This window comes from Ostrinia furnacalis, unplaced genomic scaffold, assembly GCF_004193835.3.
Source record: "Ostrinia furnacalis isolate ACB-3 unplaced genomic scaffold, ASM419383v2 OfSCF4153, whole genome shotgun sequence".
Taxonomy (NCBI): Eukaryota; Metazoa; Arthropoda; class Insecta; order Lepidoptera; family Crambidae; genus Ostrinia; species Ostrinia furnacalis.
The window spans coordinates 369119-392846 of NW_021134392.1; the positions used below are offsets into that span (position 1 = coordinate 369119).

General features: G+C 36.4%; 1 protein-coding gene across 1 annotated transcript in view; it reads right to left on the reverse strand.

The window, feature by feature from the left end:
• beat-IIIc (beaten path IIIc) overlaps positions 1-23728 on the reverse strand; it is a 96688-nt gene that overhangs the window by 64686 nt on the left and 8274 nt on the right. The window contains exon 2 of the mRNA XM_028313139.1: positions 7672-7817. Within this exon, the coding sequence (XP_028168940.1) occupies positions 7672-7729 (58 nt within the window). The 5' untranslated portion in view covers positions 7730-7817. The remainder of the gene's footprint in view (positions 1-7671; positions 7818-23728) is intronic.

Genomic DNA, 23728 nt, shown 5'->3' on the forward strand with positions numbered 1-23728 from the left:
ACGTAGCGGTTTACAATTTATGACGTATTAAATCAAATTACTTACTTGATTCCGTTGCGAGTAGTGGCGAATTTCAAAATATGCGGTATGATTATTTTTTATTTATTTATTTTTCCTATATTTGCATTATAGGTAGGTACCTACCTCAGCGTTTTGAATTTTTGCGTTGATTTAGAATTTCTCACAGTTCAGAGGCAATTAGATTTAACCCATATATGCCCAGAACTATTTAGGTCCCAGATTTTTATGTAATTTGGCATATTTACTCTATATAGGCCCATAATCATGAACCACGATGAGTTTTTGGATTTCAGGATTTGGAACTACTTTTTTTTCAGTCGGTCGAAAACGACCGCCTGGGCATACATGAGACTAGAATGTAGATGTTCATAGTATAAAGTGTTTTCAAATAATAGTCGTATTTATTATAGAATTAGTTTATAAATTTGAACAGAATATATCAAATAGTGTATAATAATCATATTTGGTTTAATTAGGAACTTGAATAATAATACAGTTAGTACAATTTAGGCTGCAAAACATTTGCCATGGAGATTTACACCACACTTCTGCATTTCTTCACAGTTATGTGTTTGCATACTGCACAATTTCTACGAATCTGACTGGTGAGGATCAATCAAATGCTCAGCACCATATCGCCTTACACTTAGTGGTATATTAGACGGCACTGGGCGTGTTGAAGGTAGACTGAGTTCAAGGAGATCCATATTTTGGAAGCAAATTTCTAGCAATTTATTTTCGAAACTCCAGATTTATTATTGACGGTGACATCAATCAACCATGTCAAAAACATTAGAACCATTTTTTTCCTTCCCATCAATAACTTTGCCATAATAGTGAGATCACTTGGAGCATCTGTAGACACTTTGAAGTTTCGAAGGTAAATTGCTAGAAATTCGCTTCTTACAAATGGATCTCCTCGAACTCAGCCTGGACCTTTATTTTTTGATCGCGTTAACTTAGAAGTTTGATTTTTTTACTTCTTAAAGGGACAATAGATCTAGGTATTTGGTATAAATTTCAATTTGATACCTTTATTCGTTCGTGAGAAATAAGGTAGTAAGTTTCATTTTATTAAAATATTTTTATTATATTATACATATAACTAAAAAAATGTAATTTTCGCAATTTTTCCTACATTTGCATTATATGACAATGCTTTATGCCAAATTTCAAGATTCTGATTTTACGGGAAGTATCCTGTAGGTTTTGATTCCTTTGCGAGTGTCGAAAATTTGTTGAAAATATCGACATAATCGGCTGTATCTTTTGATTGGCTTGGCTTAGAAGTTTGATATTTTCACAGCTTAAAGGGACAATAGACCTGAGTATTTCATGTGAATTTCAGCTTGATACGTTCACGCGTTCTTGAGATAAAGGGTCTTGACAGACGGACGGACAGACGGACAACAAAGTGATCCTATAAGGGTTCCGTTTTTTCCTTTTGAGGTACGGAACCCTAAAAAGCACCGGTTATGGTTATAGTTACGGTTAAAGTAAGGTGGTGCAGTCCATGCCTCAGCTGATTATTTCTGAAGGCGCCTCACGGTTATTGTTTAGTAAACAATCAGGCCAGTCACGGCAGGTTGTGCATCTGCTGAGCGCTGGACGAAGCTTTGAATAGCGATGACGAAGCCACTCCGCGACTCGTTTCAATCTGTACTCTATGCATAAGTAATGTGAAAAGTATGGAGATACCTCCCCGATGCGGAATACACGCTCGTCTAAAATATCGCTGTTATTTTTATGATACAGTGTTCAGTTATTTGTTTCTTACAGGGGCAACCACTGCGTAATCCAAGTATGTTTTGTACCTTGTTCTTCTTGGGTTTATTTTAGATTGTTTTCTATCCATACAAGATTGACATGACACAAGTAATATGTAAGTAGAATAAATGGAGTCCGAGCAGGTGGTCACGCATTAGTTTAAAATATTATTTGACAAACCTAGCAGGAGCCTAATAACCTTCTATTTTTTTAGTAGGCCCTTTTTAGCCCTAGCTTTTACAAACCAATGTCAATAATAATGCTAAGTATTCACTGCTGTTATCTGGGACGATTTAATCATCATGCTATGTTTAGGTTCTGACCTCTACTGTATATAGAACCTACATAAACAAGCCTTAATGTCAACAAAGACCGATTAGATAAAAGTTTAACCAAACAGAAACAGCATAACGATAGAGATATTATAAACAATTGCAGAAAGCGTCCCATTATTCATATTGGCCAACTCGGCACAAACGGCCCAAATTCACGTCAACAGGAATTCATCACCGCGCGTCATGGCGATGCTAGTAAGACATTTCCACATAACCGAGTTATGGCCTATGGCATGTAAATAAACGAGCGGTTGGCGTGGTTAGTGTCTATTCCGACATTGGCAATAACTACACGATTATCCTATTTGAGCTCGCAACAGCGCTCAGGCGTGACTCGCTCCGCATTTTTTATATTAACCAACTTCGAACACATTACAAAGTTCCCTATCTTGATGTCAAAGCACTTTGACAACATAACAATAGCACGCATAGGACTTATCCTATTTACAACAGCTTCGCCTCCATTCCCAGAGATTAACTCTTTGTACTCCATACATTCTTATCCGTTTATTGAGTTACTTTAATCTTATGGCTTTGTAAGATATTCAATTCCTGACAACTTCGGTAAACATTGTACTTTGTGCCGAACATACTCGCACATGATACAAAGTTTCTGACGATTTAATTTATTTAAGTAGATAGCAATAAAAACTCTCTCATGTAGACGAATGTCGCAAAGCCTTTTGAAACGACACAATGTTATTGTCACAACCTTTTGTTCAGTCACTGTAACTAAAAATGTTAGGCAACTAGGTAATTGATTAGTCCATATTTATAGAGAATCGTTCAAACTGAAACCCTCCCACACATTGATTCCACAAATCAATAAGGCATAACTTTCTTCGTATTTATCAGAAAGTAAAGCAAGTTTCCCATCTACTTGTGTTCAAAATGACGGGAATGTAAAATTAGGAGAGAAAAACATAAATATTCAGCACGACTATATAAATAAAAGAAGTTTGGGCCATTTATTCCGATACACCGGGACTTGGTGCAGAGACTGGAAAAGTTAGGCGGAAACGGGATTTCCTAATGCGATTTTAATTCGTTCTTTCCGCGACGAAGAGGGTAATTTCAATAAAAGCAAAGTCAGTAGATATTTTGTCCCTCAAGAGAAAAATTGGGGGAAAAGGGACGTGTGAATTCTAATTTGGAAATTTGGAAGTTGCGACGGAAAGTGCTATTCGGTGTCAGTGTTTTAGGCGATTAATTGTTGATAGAATGCCCGATAACTATTTTCCGGACTGGGGCTATTTCAGGTGTAATGAATTCGTCTCAACTTTGAAAGCATTTTAACTCGTGGACATTATTAGACTGGTGTTTTACGTTATAGATTACTTTATTCCTTGAGCTTCCGAAGTTAGCTTTGTACTAAACATTCCAACTAAACATTAAGCTGCAATACATTTGAGTAGCCCCGCCACGCTATTACTCGTAGTTGGTTAATATTTACATTTAATGAAGTACTTTCATAATTACCTTAAGCAACGACAAGCCATACATTTTAAATATGCATCTAATTTGTTAACGTTTTAGTAGCATGTAACAAAAAGCTCTAAATTGGCTTGTCGAGTAGAAACAATGTGCTTAATAACAGGTATTAAACATAATGCGATGTAGCCAGCTCAAACACGAATTAGGCGATTTGTTTACGTTCGCTTCGGCCCCATAGCGTGATCATCTACACTACCACAGGGCCGTAGTAGGTAGAGTTAAGGGGCCCCGGAGCAGTGGCCTACAGAGACAATAAAGTGCGGGTGCTCCGTTGCGCATGTAACGCATACACAGTAATACCTAATGTGAAGCTTAAAAGTAGTTGGTTTGGCTGATAGAGTTAGTTTCCACTCCCTTTAACGTAGTTTCCTAATTAACATATTTTTGTCAGTGTTATGAAACGAACGAAAATAATACGAAGTAAGGGAAAATTTTCTTCTGGATTATTGTCAAGATTCAGAATCCACCGTACAGGTTTATCGAATCTATTATACTAACTACTACTATATACCCTAAACCCGTAAAAGCTATTACCTATTATACAAAATCCCGAAAACAAGAAAAAGTGGGCTTCAATGCAAGTTTGATTTACCATACTGCCATCCCAGTTAGAACAGAAAAGCATGACAATGTGTCTATGAATAAGAATCAGACAATTTTTCTCTTAAAATACAATTTTGTTACCAATACGGCCCTGTGAACATAGGTTCGAACTACGAGCAAGTTTTTCTTCTCACATTTCCTATGCCTGTACGTTCATGAAGTCATTAGGTACAGGCATTGATTACTCGATGAAACTTAGGCTCTATTTCGCAATTTATAAACATATTTAGGTGCTTTGCTTTCGTTTTACCTGTGGTATTTTACCTACTTACCTAACCTAACGTATTTACGCCAAGAGCTAGAATTTATTTTATGTGCAGCTCGAAATGAATCAATAATAATTTTCTTTTTTTTTACAACTGACTAGTTAAATACAATCCGAAGTTGTTTAAAAAAATATTTATATTAGAGACCCTTTTAATGGCATCTGTTGACAGCTCAAATATTTTTTTCTTACTAACATTTCAGTACAAAATATCTCGACTGAAGCCGAGAAGTGGTCAAAAATCTCAGATTTTATGAAATTATTCTCGATTTTCCAAGACTAAGATTACCAAAATCTATACTAATCAGAAAACGTTTATATCCCTCCTAAGTAAGTAGCTCTATCTCAATCAAATTAAGAATGTTTACTTGTCATCATTGTTTACGATTAGAAAACAAGTTTACGCTTATTAAAATAAAGAAATAAAATATTTATCGAAATATTTTCTTAACGTCTATATTATTATATATTTATGTCAGAAAATAATATAACCTATTTAAGAATTCCTTAGAAAAAATCAAAGTCGATCTAACGAAGACGCGCTAAGAGAAACCTTCGTTATCCCCCGGAACCATTTGCCGCGTAAAGACGTACACCAAACAAACCTTTGTGAAAGCCTTGAGGTTTTCTTTGCTTCTTTTTACACATTTTCATACGGAAATTAACGCAGAACAATAAACAACTTCAGCTAACCTTTATAATTCGTCGGTGCGCATTTCAAACCTGATATTTAAATTTTTTAGATGTCACTAGTTTTCAAAGGTCGATCGATTTTTCTTACCCTTATAAAGTTGTCATTTTACACATAACAGACTGGGCAGGCGCACTGATTATGTTATATTTACATTTTATTCAGTTGAAACGAGTGGGTAGGTATATTTACAGTTTCAAACTTAAAGGTCTACCCAAAATGTTTGGCCTTGTGTGGCAATATACGCTTTAATTTCATGATGAAGGCCCATCTGGATCATAAAACCTTTTTTGTTCTATACCTACATATATTTTCTCTCTTATCCCGCCTACCAAACCCAGTTTAGCTTGCAATATTAATTTCAAAGCTATATTAACTTTTCACCCAATTTCAGGCCATTAATTAAAAAAAACAGTAGGTACTCGTATCATGTGCATTTTTATAAATGACTTTTCTTTATTGCAAATAGGATATCAGCAACATACATCCATTATATCGTATTCTACTTTACCTATAGAAGATATTTGAAGGTACACTTTTTAGTTATTTTCACTGAAAAACTACGTTTATGACAGTGCTTGTATAATTATCCATACACAGAGGTAATTAGCGTTGACATAGTGTAATCCTAACACTAGTTCTCTCATTACTGTGCGGATTATATTTTCCTTTCAAATCCAACTCCAAGTCCAACGCCAAAACCAGACTTTATGAACTTTCTAAATAAACGCGATTTGAAAACCTTACACCCTTAAAATAACGTAATCATCTCCAAAACCTGGTTGTAGAATCACAGTAGGTAGAAAAGACAGCAGCAATATTTATTCCTAACGTTACTATCTGATTCTAATAAGAATTTTTAACTGCGTTATGTAGTTTTAATAAGTGTGTTTTTGTAACAATTTCCAATGTGCTGGCAACGTTCATAAATAAGTAGGTACTAACTTCATTCTACAAAAAATATTCAACTCAAATAATAGTCCTCCGTCACGCAGATACTAATGAAAAGTTTTAAATGCGCATTAAGCGAGGATATCAATAACAAACGAAAAGCAATGAGTACTCATTCACTGAACTGAACAGTCCCTAAAACGCTCGTTAAGCTAATTTAGATTTTTTGGAAATCCGCTTCTCAACGACTTTATAGAATGATCCGAAAAACGGTAAAAATTATTATCGATGCAATTAAACTTTCGCTACAAAAAACTGTTATTTTTTACTGCTTACAAAACAAAAGAGTATTATAAAATAAGTATAATAAAACATCAGCACTCTGAAGAACAGAAAATATTGTTCATTTATCCCATAGTAAAATGTAACGTGATTTTCGTAAAAAATATTTTGGGGCGATATTGAAAACATTTAAGTTTCATTTACACTCTCCATTTATTTGAAATAAGTGGGTACTTACCTACATTTTTTTCCAATAAATGCTGTTACATTGTCTAAATAAAAGAATAATAATTAAACAGAATGGTATATTTTAGAACTCATGTACGAGAAAATGTTAAAGTTCTCTCTTTGTGATGGATAATTTTTCAATCCTTTACCAGACATTACCATCACATTCTAAGAACATACTAAGTATAAATATTTTGATTTAAAAACACTCGGAAGTAATGTACCTACTTTAAACAGGAAACTGTGTAAAACAGAACTTTTTCAAGCTTCCATGCACTCGTGGTTAGGTAACTACTTCATCTAGATTCTAGAAATTAGTAATAACTTCATAAGCAAACCACATCACACATGGACGGCTTTGTTAGTTTGGCAAGGTAAACACATTTGTTTGCTCGCAAGCATATTTAATAATGCGGTATTGGGTGCATCCGATGTTGACAAGAAGCAACTCTATTATAACAACGGGACTCATCAATTTGTAACGAGTACACGCTATTTATCTTTAATATGGATGATTTTGCGGGATGAAATATTTAAATGAGGATACACTGTTTACTCTCCAATTGTTTGTACAATAATAACTTTGAAATTTACTCCCGAATGACTTTATTACTGGAACATATTCGACCCAGGCTGTTTCGCGTAAAGTTGGCAGTAGTTACAACTTTTAGGTATCTATGTATGGAAATAAGGAACCTGTTGGATTAGGGAGTGAGCCGATAACAAAATGCGAATTTCTTATCAAGCTGAGTAAATTAAATTCTTCGCGTGTCCGAAGTAAATTATGTTAAACGACGTTCGTATTAACGAAGATTACTTAAAAGATAATCAAAGCTTCGTTATTGCGGTATTCGCACAAGGTCTGGAAAACCCAATAACATTATTGCAATCCTGAATTTTTATTCAATTTTAAGTATATTACTTAACGGATGAAGATACTTTTATTTTAGTGTTTCCCATTTCAGTTGTCGTACTTATGACTTATTCAGCAGTTTCCTAGTGCCTATTTAACCTTGTCTCTATTACATAAGTATTATCTACCTTCTACGAGTATAACATTCCATTCCCAATTCAACTATTCTAATTAGACTTACCTCGACACATCAGCATTATTGCAATCAGCGAAATACGGGAGAGTATCGCCGTCGCCATCTTGTGGGGTGGTGTTCACAGCGTCGGAGAACTCGAGCGAACCTGGCCCGGCCCGCTGCCGTGTCTGCAGCTCATGGTAGGCAGCAACCTGTGGCCAAGGGGAAAAAAATTTTACAAGAAAAACCATTGGAGTGATTACGTTTAATTACAAAAACGCTAAAGACAAGCAAGCTCAGACATCCCCACATAATGAGTTTTTTAACTTAAAGCTACCTATAAGCACACAGAACCGTTCGAGTGCATACGCTGCGGGCACTATTTAACTTAAAGATATGGCATGATAAGAATTGAGTTATTAAATTTTTCGTTTCTTTTTAGTTCAGAAAACGTGTGGTTTTTGTCTTTACTCAATTACTCGTAGTTTACTTAATTAAATGTTCACTCAATAAGTTTCTCTGAAGTCCCTAATTCTTTTAACATAACGTTGAAACATTTTTAGTATTAAAATAGTACAATGATCCTGAAAATGTTACACTAAAAATATTTTATTGGTTGAGTCCGCAACAAATGCTGTGAGGTACTATTTTCTTAGCTATATCAATTCTTCGACAGCCATTTGCCTACTGGCAACCTAGACCTTCACTAAGGAACAGAATAACATAATGTTAAGATAAAACCAGCATCATTCTCTTCGCTCGCTGCCTCGCCCATTCGCTAAGTTTCGGCCTCGTATCTCCTTCCTCTCAGGACCTCCTTTGCGAGCTACTGGCTCGTTTTAATTACTCTCTAGAGTCCAACAAAGTCGGACCACCGTTATGAGGGGTGCTTCGGTTCGGTTCTGGGTGGTAGTCCTGACCTAAATTAACTGGTGGATCTATTAATCCGGTCCACAATATCTTCTTATTACCAATAATAGACGACCTTTCAAAAGACTAGATAGAATGAAAGAAGGTCTAGTATTCATTATATCTAAAAAATATTATGAGCCACTTAATTTCATAGGAATAAAATGAATGAAAGCACTGACGACCGTCTGCCTCCCACATAATCGCCTTTTGTAACTCGAAAGGTATAAATAGCAGCTTATTCTATTTTTGTTAAGAAATGTTCAGTTATTGTAATTTACTTTTCACGATACGGAAAAAGCAACTTTATTAAGTTACTATGGTCACCTGCATCTCTTAATTTACTTATCCGCCATTTAAGAGTCATCATTGCGGGTCAAAGCTCTGTTTTATTTTGAATCCAATGATGTCTATTGTCTATTCTGGTCGACCGTGCCACAGTGAAAGATAATAGTAAAACATCTTTAAACTATATTCCTTAATTTTAGTCTACGAAACGCATGTACTACAATCACATGGTATTTCACTTTATGCCTGGCCGGTTTGTCCAGAGAGAATTCGTAGTGATGTAACGGATGCGTACACGCGCGCTCATGACTTCACAGTCATGTTTGACAGACGGTTTTTATGCAGTTTAGGTTAGTGTCCGTGACTTCCACTCGGCATGGTGCACACTCAAAATCTGCGGGCCTTCGTCGCCGTGGGCTGAGTGAGGTCTCATTGCGATGGGCATCGCTGTTGCGACAGGGTGGCACTGCTCAGTTCACTTTTTATTATTTTCTTGTAATCTTAATGTGCTCTTTTTTCCGTATACCGTCTATGTCCTTAACTAGTAAGTGATGTTCATCGGTATAAATATTTCTTTCTTTGTTTCTTTTCTTTATTTCTTATCTTTCTTTCTTTTACTATTCCCTTTCACTGTGGCCTTAGGCTGTGCCCTCATCCCTGACTGTCATTGTTTGCGGATCCCGGCGCACGTACCATTCCCGGCACAGACAACACTAATCGGATAATCGATCAGTTAGGCCCGGATTTGCTCTGCACTACGTCCGCAGTTTACAGAACAAACCGACGTCAAATATTATATGAAAACGTTACTTGGAATGTCAAAAGAGCAGTTACTAGTAGGTAGTACTCGATTCGTTTTGAAGCGTAGTCAATAGAAATCTGAACAAAGGTTAAGCTTTTAAGCATCTATTTCAAATGACGACCCTAATTGGGTAGTACTGATTACCTAACCTACCCAGCATATTAACATTGCAACTCAAAAAAAAACTATTACTTATATGAGAAGAATTACAAGAATTTTAACTACATACCTAGTTACTTGAATGTTTGACAAAAGTTTTCTAATTAGAAATCTACTAATAAGATTATTGTCAATCAACATAATGCTAGGAAAATAACTATAAACTAGACAATTAACTGTTGAGAGGCCTTTATTACCCCTGAATCAGACTTTGGAGATACACTGAATTTTAATATAAGAACTAGAGAGAGATGATCCGCGAGATTTGCTTGTAAAACGAATTTATTTTCACATGAACGGGGTAAAAATGACGACCCTCCGCACACAGCTGTACCTCTACAATACGGGCATAGTCAAAAAAATCTACAGGAGAGCTCTTAATTGGGCTTTTTAAACATTAATCAAGTGTTACGTCGGGGGGAGAATTTTTATGTCGGCCGAGACGGGCGATAGGCGTGACGGATGACGCGCGGCCGCGGGTCGCGGGCTCTCTGCATCCATCAGAACCAGCTCACCTCGATCCAGCTGCACTCGGCAGGAATCTGACGATCGAGAATTCCATTTTTGAATGTCAGAGATTCCATATTTTCTTCTTCTCGGCACTTGCCAAATGTTTGTCTCGAAGCGCTTGTAGGATAAATAAAGAATGAGCTATGTATAGGCTCCTTAAGAGCATATGACGATTTGTAAGTACAATACGAGTAACAAAAATACAGAACTACACTAAAGTTATCTATCTATACTTATAATAAATCTGTAGAGAGGTCAATTCTGTACATGAAATATATTTTCAAAATAACTATCAGGGGGTGATTAGTGATCGATACTGATGCCAAAAATGCAATCAGTAAATTTTTTGTCTGTCTGTCTGTCTGTATGTTCCTTATAGAAACAGAAACTACTCGACGGATTTTAACGAAACTTGGTACAATTATTCTTCATACTCCTGGGCAGGTTATAGTATACCTAGGAATTGCCACGGAAACGGGAATTAGCGGGAAAATCCTTTTGTATGAAAAATCTAAACCGCTTAAGTTAGACGCTTGAAATTTGGCATGCAAGTACTTTAGTAAACTTAAAGCTTAGTTACAACAGGATATTGCAAAATTCCCACGGGAACGGGAGTTAGCGGGAAAAAATATTTGTATGAAAAATCTAAACCGCTTAAGTTAGACGCTTGAAATTTGGCATGCAGATACCTTAGTAAACTTAAAGCTTAGTTACAACAGGATATTGCAAAATTCCCACGGGAACGGGAGTTAGCGGGAATAAACATTTGTTTGAAAAAATCTAAACCACGTAAGATGAAGGGGGTAAAACGGGATCCACGCATATGAAGTCGCGGGCGGCTGCTAGTTCTTAATAAGTAGATAATGTGCATTGTTAAAGGTAATAAATTGAATAGGTAATGTTTTTAAACTACGAGTAGTAGTAGCTCTACCTATAATGTGTCATTTGTATGTTGAATAACAACCATTCGCCTCTATATTTCTTTAGCTTGCATTATTTGAGTTTAATGGAAGACAGTGAGTGACAAAGACCTTCCCGTGCAACCCTTAAGTCAGAAATAGATCTCATTGTGTTATGTATCAAAATTGTCAGCTGTTGGGTCAATAAAAATAAATCGTGCCACAATACTTTTGAGTTCGGGTGGTCTATTACAAAAAATGTGAGCCGACGCGGCGGGCGGGTGTAAAAATAAATAATAATAACAGGCGCGGCGCACGCGCAGCCAACGTTGCGGTTTGCTAAAGTAAACATTGCATCCGTGATGTGGCGACTTCCGACGATATCAGATGATACAAGCCACTCGTATTAAATCGCCCTTTGAGTTTCTGTTTGCTGTTCTTGTACCGTTTAATGAACTTGAAATGGCCATTGTTTTTGTGTTGCTCTCTTACTTATGTTAGAGCACGTAGAAGTAATTTAATCTATTCGGTTGCAGTACTTAAATACTAAAAGAGGCACAAAAATACTCCTGCACGAAATATTAAATCGACTCTACCTACCGACAATTAGGCCTGATTACAAAACGACATCCGAATACGATTATGAATCAGTGTGCTTACCATGAGTTTACGTTAGGTGTGCTCGCTAGCGAATACGTCAAAAAATTCTATGAAGATTTTATTTCTTGAAAGTAGCCACTAGGGGCGCTGCACAATATGTCATACATATAATGTCATTTTTTTTACGCAATCGCTAGCGAGCACACGTAATGTAAACTCATGGTAAGCACACAGGAACCATTAATCAATGATTTGTTTTTGAAATTCGAATTTATCCTAAGTAAATTATAAAATATAAAATTAGGGGAAGTAACATATTAGCTATCGTAAGGGGATATAAACCCTTGTGCCTCTGGCCAGTTAGGTCCTGCACAGTGTGCCAAAAGGCGCAAATACGGCAACACTCATTACGAGTGCATGCTTTTAACGATCATATCTTTTTTCTCATGGCTGCCGGTGACATACGAGGCACTTTTTCACCTCACCGTTTCGCATCACCGTGGAGCTTAAATGGCAAAACCAATTTTAATAAACGAGCTTCGTTATATCCCGTCGCAGTTGCCTGTGGAGGTAATAGCTATGTACCAACATAAAAGTCAAAATTATACCTACGAGTACAGTGACGAAGGGAAGCAATAGAATTATGCAGTTATGTAAATGTTCGTGGTATATGTACTGTGTACCTACATTTTTAAATTTTAATGGACTGAACTTTTGCGTTATCATATAGAGGTTACTTTGTTAGTTTGTTACAAATGACCTGTATTAAATTAATCCCTTCAAAGAAGGTTCACTCACATTTAGTCACCCAATGATACCTCGCACTAAATAACTAATGTACCTACCTAAATAGTATGCCTATACGTTCTCAGAATTTCAAAACAAGATCGGCTTATATTAGTAGCCTCAATTAACTTGATATCATGACATGGATTGATTACTTGACTCCATTACATCAGGAGTTCGTACCTGTTACCCTGGGACTTGTACCTCCAGCGTGAGACGTCACATTACTCTTCAATGTTACCCAACCTGTATTTATAAACAAAAAATACTATGTATCAATAAATCATTGAACAAGTTTTTTTTAATACATTTATAACATTTTAACTGTGAAACATTATAATATTTGAAGCGTTTACGTATGTAATATACGTATGTACTTTTAATTAATTAAATGTTTTTACCACAACAAAAAATTTACTTCTCTCTCTCTCTCTCTCTCTNATATCGGAAAAAATCTATCCGAAATTCCGGAGTTACGAAATTCCGGAATTCCGGTATTCAAGCCCTAGCCAGCACAAACCGTGGCGTGGGGCAACACCGGCGATGTTGGCACATTAAAATTACACTACGAAACAGATTCCGAATACAAAGCGCTCCTCTTCTAACCCCTTGCTGGCAGACAGGAATTTATATCTAAATTATGGCTAGTTGAATGAGCTTAAAGAATTGCTACAAAGAGAATTTACATTTTAATAACTTCGAAGTCGAAGCACGGTAAAGGCTGTACTCTACATTTATCTATGGCTCTACCATAGGACAAATGCAGGATTTCGAATACGATTGTTTTTGATAAAAACTCGTATAATGTACCGACATGTAGTTGAAACAATATTGACAATATTATGCAACAAAACACTTACCGTATTTATGAACTACGAACAATTAATTCACGAAAATATAATCCAGATATACAATATGAAATGAAATGTCTTTATTAAATTTTGACCAACATTTGACACATGAAATAAGTAAGTTAAGCACAAGATATCTGGACCAGATTATATTTACTCATAATATCATGTTATTGCGTATGTTTAGCTGATCTTTTTAAAGGTCAGCTTATCAAAGTGGCTGTAAAGTGTGTAAGTGGCGCATCTATTCTAAGAACAATTAGGTTGAGTTGCACCAACTTACTTTAACTTTTGAACTGAACTTTAACAATAACCGGTGTGTTTTTGTATGAAGTTTGACAGATTTATGACGTTTGTTAAAGTTAAAGTAAGTGGTGCAACTTTAGACTCGACTAGATTCGTCTAATAACTGCAATGTTTAACAATAAAATAACATGCTCAAATATGGATGTTTATCACCAAGGAACGAAATCAAGTTCCCGGGGGATGCGTTTAATTTTTAACTTCAGTAGGACTAAGTAGGTACTAATGCTATAAAATATTATTTACCGACTGCAGTGTGGCATAAAAATAAAAGAAGATGATATAAGAAAAACTGAGAAGTAAAAGAAAAGTATCTTTAATATTTTATTAACAATATTTTCACGATAAAAGAAAATAAAGATTTCAACGGACAAGTAATTGAAACGTCATGAATTTATCATTTGACCTTATGAATAATAAAGTTATTTTATTGATTTCTTGATCGAAATACCTGGGCGAAATTTTGTAACGGACATGAAGGAATAAAATGTAGGCCTATATTTATCCGATCACACTATATTTTATATTTTTGCAACATCGCACTTATTCATTAGATTGATGGACCGTCATTCGATTACAATTGCTTACTAAAATTATTACTACTATGTAGGCAATTGTACACAATTCCAAAATTTCTCACATTTCCGGTAACACAAGGTACAGAGACATATGGAAGTCACAAGTTGTACCTCTATGGAATCGCCAAGGGTATAGGTATGAATCGGCACAGTTCGTAAAAAAAACTAGCAAATAAATTCTGTTAGCGCAAGTAAACCTACATTTTAAAATTTTCAGTAGATGTTCTTATTCTACAACTCTACGCAATTCTAAGATTATTTCACAAAGAAATGTAGCTACCACTGCTAAAACTACTTACCAAGTCTCGTAAATGCACAAACTCTCAAACAGCGTTGACACTTCATTCATTTTACTGCATAAACAATACTTGTTCACGGCGAAGCAGAAAAATAAACTTGAGCAAAGAAACACGAGAGCACATTTATCAAAAAAATCAACCATCAAAAGATTTGCTTACACCATATTAATATCTTAACCATAGGGGAAAAGTTGCTCGCTCGCATATCTAATGAAAAATAATTTAGGCGTAGACAGGCGGCATTAATATTAATAAATAATAAGGTGACTGTTCGCACGGTAGTACATAAATCCGGCACGCTGCGAGCCGTCACAATAGTAATATATTAGGACAAATGTTATTACAAGCTCGACTCGTTATGTTATTTTTGTTCATTCCCCGAGCAACGAATTCAAGACTAGCAGACGTTTGAGACCGCAGCGCAGCGCTTCCCGCGAGGACGATTCGACCTGCCGCTGTCATCTACGATCCAACCCCCTTATCCATGTCAGAATATCATATCATATTTAAAATGATGATGTGTACCTACTCTACACAAACACTTACCTACTGAAAACACTGAACAGAATAGAAATATAGAATTTAGATTATTTCCCAAAATTCACCATTGATCATCTCTCTTTAGTCGCGTCAATGCATCATTAATGTCACCATAAAATATTGCGACCTATCGTTTTCCATGTTAATACCCATATAAATCATACTTCAACGGTCAAATTATCCTCATGACGTGTCATAACAGAACTTTTTTATTTTTATAGCCCGGTGACTCTGGTTAAGTTTGACTCACTCGAATGAAACTTTATTCAGTTTGCTGTTTCTGTCGAATGTTCGGTCGTTCTCAGGAGTGCGCCTTCTGCATTAGTGCAATAATTTATTCTGTACTTGTACTAACTTCTGTTAATCCATAGAACTACAGCACGAAGCCGCGAAACAACCCAGGCCGCAACCGCTTCACGCTCCACCGATTTGCTAACTTCTTGGAACAACTGACCAGATGTTTTTATAATTAATTTCTGACGAATCTAAACATTTAGCCCCAGAATTTTGGGTATTTAAGCTTGTAGTAGGAGAGTGAAATAAAATTAGTTTGTTACTAACTAACGATATCGTAAACATTGTGGAATTCGTCAGAAATTTTCAATTTGTAAGCTTTTTTTAACAATTCTGGGTAGGACTATATTTTGAATATTGACAAAAGTTTGTTACTAAAGTGAGTCTTTTATCTTTCACATAATATCAGTCAACATTATTCTTTTACTTTATTACAGTCTCTATTCCACCCGCAGCACGTTTCGTCAGCTCGTTTACAAGTAAACGTTATTTATGAACAATTTTATTTTCATTACGTCCAATGCGCCTGGTAATGTAGTAACGTAGCTTACACAAATTGAACGAGTTAGGAGCATAGAGTATTTGGTGGAGTAATTATTTTTTGTTATGGCGTTCAGTTTAATGGGCTGCCGACATGTGGCGGGACCCGGGATCATGTTCACAACTGCCCATCGACCATATGGAAAAGTCAACACTAATCCACCCTAATACTGAACTCGGGCTGTCGGAGAATGTAATCTAATTATTTTTGACACATCGTTAGACCAAATGACGTTTTTAAACGAATTATAGTTATTTATTACATTATTATTTTTTTATTTATTTATTATTTATTTATTTCCACTTCATAAAAAAATCTTACCTACTCTCTGCCTTTACTTCATGTGTTGCTGTTTATTGTGAAACAAAGTATTGACGTGTTACCTCGTACCGTATCTGCGCATTCATCTTCATTAGCTTGTAATTGAAATAAGTTTCATTTACTTTACCTCTCAGAAACAAATATTTATCTTAGTCTGCAACATTTTTTTACATTCCCAAATAGCTCCTCGTGATCACTATTGATAAATATGTAATCAATGAAGTCTTTCAGGGATCTATGAACTACTTAGGTACGTAATCATTTAAAAAATCCTTACTTATATTGAAATCGGCTAGGCTGAGCTGTAACTCCCGAGTTTGCATTAAATGAATTAACATTTTCGTCACTTAAGTTGATGAGTTCAGTGGTGGCAATTTCACTATCTTTGGGTACTACGCGAAATTATTACTTTTTACGGTACGCGCTGTATCATTACGCTAATTGGCCTGCGACTTGAAGGCAACCGTGGCACTCGCGGCCCGATTAATTAATATAACATGAATGTTAATTCCAACAATTTGTTCGAATTGCGTGTTTCGAGTAAAATGCACTTATTTCTGGCTGCGCGTTCGTTCATTCGTAGTGGCCGAAGTCAATTATACAATATGGCGCAGGCAATAAAGCGATGTTGCGTCGACGCTCGTTCTCGATCACTTTGATCGCCCGGATGTCACAGTCGTTCGGCTCGTTTGGAACAGTTTCGCGAACGGTTTGACCAATAAATATCGTTTAATTTTAGAATAATTCCCAACAGATCTGCCAACCCGGACCTACGATTCATGGCTCTATAAAGTTATCCCGTGGCTTGTTTATTGCTTCGCCAATTTGATGTGAAATATGCTAAAAAGGAAACGCTGCTGGAATTTGAATTCCTACAAGTACGTGACTCATGTAAGTGAGACAAAATAAACTCCAATAGAAGTTTGCGTTTATAAATGTTAATTTATACGCTCAGGCAGTACATATTCACGCAAATTGTAACCTAATGAAAAATAAGATGAATAAAGTTAAATACTAAAATGCACCTAAACCTCATTTTGACAAAGATAGCACTGCTTCACCTTTGTCGTAGAGCCGCCTGTAATACGATCCTATTGTATTACACTAGTAAGAAGGTACGCAGAACTCGTTAGCGCTAAATATGTACGTGGTTTCATTTCACCACAACGTTAACTCATTTCCTCGGATTCGAGAAAGGGGTGCTTGTAAGGGAGGATCAGTGTTTACATACATACATACCTATGATGTGTGAATGAATTTAAAATTTTTCAATGTGTATTTTATTGAAACTAAGTCTGAATAAAGCCTCAATGCCACACTGTCATCGACGATAAGGTCAACAAATGTACTGCAGAAGTCCTAGTCCAATCCGTCAATGTCCAACAAATGAAAAAAATCCGCGTGCACTTAAAGGAACATTAAGCAAAGCTCAAGCTTGTACGCGCTGCATCCATCAGAAACCGCATTTTAAAGTTACGGTTTACGAGCTATTCGATATGTTAATGACAATCGATTGCTGCGCTCGACGCAGAACGGACGTGGAGACGCGAATTTAAATAAAACTACAATGCATTGGCGGGCCATATTGGCAGACATCCCACTTAACTCTACATTAAGCCCCGATTTCTATTCGATTCGCTTACTTACAGAGCTACTGCGGAATAATTAAATATGAGGCTTTCCCCACTCTCAATGCATTTTCCTGTTCTATTTTCAGCTTCTTAATCGTACGGTATAGATTCAGGAACCTGCTAGTTCCTTTGTTTTTTACGTTTTGTTGGGCTTACTTTTGTGTCAAGCATGAATTGTAGCGGAAACAATTGACGATCAAGACAAGCAAGAACGCCATTCCAAGAAATTCGGCCTGCGTAATCGCGTAATAATAACAATAGTGGTTCGAGCAGATGTCGAACCCGCACTCATTTGCGACAATCGGCTGTGCCGACTGATTGCTTAATTGCTTCGTTTAATCAATTGACCGCTTGAGAGACGCTGCCGCACGCAGCTCGCTGACGCTCACAGAGAATTCTAAAGCCGGTTTAGTACAACATAAAGAAACTTTAAAGATTTGTCGACAGCAAACATCCAGAGATATTGAATGTGAAAACTTGTATCGTTGTATTTTAGTCAGTGTGTGATGTTGAGCGTTTATTATCATAAATACACCAAATGTAAGCACTTCCAGTTCCAGGTGTTCAGATTCGCGAAGAATTTATTTTTGTAACCATATTTTAACTGTACACAAGCAATTTGCTTTGTTTTTAACACTATTTGTGTACTTTAACAATAATATACAGGGTGTCCCGTAATGTAACGTCAAGCCGGAACTGGGTGTTGAGGCAAGTTGTGCTGGTTATCAGAAAAATATAAAAAAAAATCTATGTGGCATATTTTGAAAATAATAGGCATTTAAAAAAAATTTAAAAATTCTACTCCAGGTGACGGTCCTTTTACTCGTGTTGCCACAAATCTTCACTTTTTCCAAAAAATTTTTCTGTTATGTAACCCTGAATAATGCTTCTCTAAATTGTTATCAAAATTACAAAACCAGCTGCTCCAGCTTGGATGAAAAAAATACATTATTCCCAAAAAAAAATTCAAAATAAACATTTTGCCTAGTTTAAACTGACTGTACTGAAAAAAAAATGTACTACGCGAGTGTGGCAAGTGACGTCATAATTTGGCGCATTTAGTAAGGATTCCAAAATGGTATAACACTTGGTAAATTTTTGCTGTAATTGTCGACAATTTTTGTTTTTTTGGAAATAGTCCCGTTTTTAACTTTATCTACCTTGGTTAAAAATTATTATTCTAATGTGCCCAAAATTCAAGTATCTGTGACTGACTACCGTGCAGTCAGTCACAGAAACTTTTGTCACCATGACAGTAATTAGTAGTTGACATACTGTGACAAAAGTCACCCGTGCGCGCGCGCCTTTACTACCTGCTCTGCCTGCACTTGTACTTGGCAACAGGGATAATAAGGATATGAAGTTTCGGTTATGGATACGGTTACGGATATTAGAATAATATTATACCGGTTTCGGTTACGGTCACGGATATGAAATCATTTCAGATTATCCGAAAGTTTCGGATAATTTCGGTTACGGAATTATTAGAATTTCAAAAATGTAGGTATAATACAAATAGCAAGATGCTGCGTGAGCGTGACCCACATAGCTACTTTATGTACCAACTAAGACGAAACCTATGTATGATAAAGGTAAAACAGGCTGGCATATTAGATGGTGCCAGCGAATGCCAGACAAGTTGGTAATAGGGCATGAATATCGGAATCTCGGAATCTCGTAATATCGGAATCTCGGAAGGTGAGATCCGATATTACAATTCCGATATTGAGCGACCCAATATCGTAATATCGGAATCAGATAAAGGTTTTAATTGAGACTTTAAACAAAGCGTTTAAACGCGCCAGAACCTGCTACAAAGCTCAAAGTACATAATTGGCAAAGACCAATGATTTTCTCATGTCTCTCAACATCACTTTTTGTCCCTCTGCAAATAATCACTAACCACAAAATGTTCTAAAACAATTTTAGCACTTACCGTACTGGTCTTAGCAATNTAAGGATTTGAAAGAAGACATGTTAATATTCATTTCTGTAGCGACATTTAAGGCAGCAATAATCAAAATGATGAATTATTATTTGCTTCTTCTATCGAGCAGTGTGCGCGCGGCCGGGGCGCCGCAAACGCAGAATTATTGCTGCGTCGACTCAGGGGGTCAATAAATCTTTCGGTTAGAGGGCGTTTTTATTAATGGACCCGTGACATGTTTGCCCCGGCGCATGTGTAATTGCGTTCCGACACTCATAAGCTCGCGTACGCTAAATGCGAAATGTTTCGCTGTCTAATGAAATATGAGCGCGATTGCTTCTGGTCACGTGTTCTTTCTACAGCGATATAGAATGTAGAGATAGATACTCATTCTTATACGTGCAATATAGTTAAATTTATTAGCTAAAACATAAGATAGTAAATGTATAAAGTACCTATGTTCGTTTAACCGAAAAAATATCTACCTACGTCTGCTATAACATGAAATTGGGTATGTCCCGGTCCTCTACAAATTGCATACTTTAAAGCTAGCCAAACGACCATGGGTGGCGCATAGACAAGTAAATGGGACATGGTATGAAATGGACAATGTAATATTTTTTTAATTCCGCTATGAAAGCAGCTTAACAGTATTTTTTTTACCTGCATTTGAGTTGTTCCAATATTCCAATAGATACGTTCAAAGTTTAAATATCCTAGATACAAATACTATATCCTAGACACCTTAATCTGTTGCGAACACGTTTGATAGGCAGTAAAAAGTATAAACTTAAGGGTATCCTAACACAAGTCCCACTTAGTGCTCCCGACATCCAATAACGATTCTAATTAGCCAGTCTCGGAAACGCCAGTCCTGCCTCATACATACCCAGCAGTTTCTTCTAGTCCATGTACAATACACTGGCATAATTTATGTGACATGCGACAAAAACTGATAGGAGGACCTAATGGAGTTGTAACAGTAGATTTGCCGATAATAGCAAGCCCTTCTCACATCAGTATTCACTTAGCGTTGTATTTGAGCTTTCCCTCCATAATCTATGCGCCTAATTTGATTCGGGTCTTGTTATAGAAGGCAACGGACTTGTCTGTAAAAAGCTTATAAATGTTTGCAAACGAACGTTGAGCAACTTCGTCAGAAAATATTCAGACTATTTTGTATAATTAGATAAAAGTTTTCANGCGAGTAATGGAGGCGAGTTTTGTTCTCCGATGAATGCAGACTGTTTTTGCAGTGCAGCAGTCGAAGAGGTCGGGTCTATAGACGGCCTGGGGAGCGATTTGTGCAGTGCTGGTTCGCTAAAACATTGGCTTATGGGGGTAGCTTGCTCGACTTCCCATCGAGATGTGTAGGAGCAAATTGAAAGCGTGCTTATCGGTGACCTGCCGTCAGTTTCAAACCTGTGGCAGGCCTTTTAGGAGTCAAATTCTATTGTTTAGTTCTTAGACGAACTGTCCACTTGCTAACAGCTATCCTACGAACATTTCTGAGCTCTTGCTGGACGTTGATACCAGTCAAATGACGATTTCGTAGAGAAGTTGACATGAAAAAAACGGTTTTCCCTCTGCGATGTGCACCGGCAATGTTCAGAACTTGGTCTCGGGATAAAGCCACGGGTATCCCGAAAGCGTCTTAAAACTTTCGAAACCCAGGACTGGCTTATGTGGAGCTGACGTGCGACAGCCCGCTGGCTGTGTATGGATCAACGTGTGAAAGCAAAAATCCGAAAACACTTGCTTTTATGGGGGGTAAATAGGCCGCAACTCGCGACGTATCAAACAGTTGATACATGCCTTTTTCCTTACTTTTTCACATCAGCCGGGATATCTTTTTAAATACTGGTGTGATTTAAATGAATTTGGTATCAATTTAAAGTTAAAAGTTTAATCTTTAAAATGGTGCTACTTTTTTTGTTACTAACAAATTGATTAGTACACAAGATCGCATGGAAACAACTTCATGTAAGTGATTCCATACTTTTGCTCGCAAGTGTAGTTACATAACATAATAATTATTTAAGACGAGGCTTACTACATTCTGATTGTAAAAAAACATAGGTTATATAACTACAAATTACAAATTATTTATAGGTACACATTACTTTAACATTTGTCCTTCACGGGATTACAACCCGTTATCCCCAGGCTTGCAGTCTGCAGCTGTATTAATTTTATTCATTCTACTCCAATCCAGGCGATGATCCATTCGTTTGAAGTTAAAACTTTAAACCAACTCAGCATATGTGAGCACAGTCACATACTCGTATAACATTCAATGAATTTACCCGTCCATACGACTCGAATGGTTCTAGAGAGAGTTTTAAAGAACCAAAGTCTATCAAAAGTTTGGCCCATATCAGAGAACTAAATCAATTAATCATCACCACACTTCGCGAGCTTAGCTCTTTACATGCGAGTATAAGAGAACCTAGGTACGCATGTGAAAGGTGCAATGTAACATTGTTTTATTTTACATGGATGCTGAAATGATAGAAAGCTGTGAAAAAAATAGCTTTTTCCCTTGATTCCCATTAGGCACGTACGTTGTTACGCATACCTCTCTTAAGTATGCTGATAACTGCCGATCCCAACATGAATCCCATGTTTGAATCTGTGTCTCATAAAGTTATTACAAGGTTAATACAATTTAATAATATGAATGCCAAAATATAAAAAGGAAGTTATCTTTTAAACAGCGATGTCAACAACGCATGTTATTATTTTGGATGAATGGATAGATAACCAATTTACGGGAATTGGTCGACCGTATTTTTGCAAATATGTTTCATTATTAAGTTTTTTTCAACCGTGTTTATTCAATTGTTCCCGCCGTGAATCGCGACGGTTTCAGAATAAAAATAGTAGGATAATTTCATTCTTCTGTTTATTTTAAAAATTCGCATGTGTAGACAGTTATTGCCAGACTATGCGGCAGGTTTATGTGATGAAGATTTACATAGTAGTATTTTTCTTTTGTAATAAAAAAATATACGATAATCTTTCATTTTCGCTTATGCTTCTACGATAGAGTACTAAGAAAAGTAAGTAATTGTCTTTACAGTATAGTAATAATTTAAGAACACATCCCTGGAGACATCATTAGTATCTATATTATTAAGGTTAAATCATTACAGTCACACTTTTTGCAATTCATAATGTTAATTTAAGCCAAACTTTAAAAATAAAGCTCGTTAGATTGAACTCGTGGAACTGTATTAAATACAAAATGAAATCATTTGTGCGGGTAGCTGTTGCCATGGTTGTAAATCCAGACCAAAATGGCGTAGTTAAACGTGGATCTTGTAAAGTAACCGAATCTGAGTTAACAGTGGATTAATCAGACCTCAACCCAATTTGTCCATATTCGCAGCCAGATGATTCGCTCTTTGTCGTAACTTATATTGACGATCGTTATGAGGCTCAGAGGTTTAACCCCATCGGTCTGCTGTGCTCTTTAACATATAACAGACTTCTTTTGAACATAGGTATGTAAGTACTTACAGCAATGTTAGGAGAATGAAGTTAAATACTATCTAAAAGTATGTAACGTAATTGCATCGATTTTTACGAGAGAAAAACTTATAAAGCTCACATTATATAAGTAGGTACTTATTTTAGTGTAGGTACAGTGGTAGTGCGGAGTTTCTAAAATATAGGCAAACAATTTAATTTTCTTTTAATTACTAATTTCTATAGAAACGGTTAGGTGACTGTTCTCTAGCCGTTTATAATCCAGAAGTTAATTAACTGTTGTTAACTGTTGGTTAGTGTCCGTTGATCTGTTTGATACTACAATCTGAGTGACCACTCATGAGCCATTGTTGGAAGAGCACTTCCTAAAAACCTGTGGTAACTAGCGGTGCG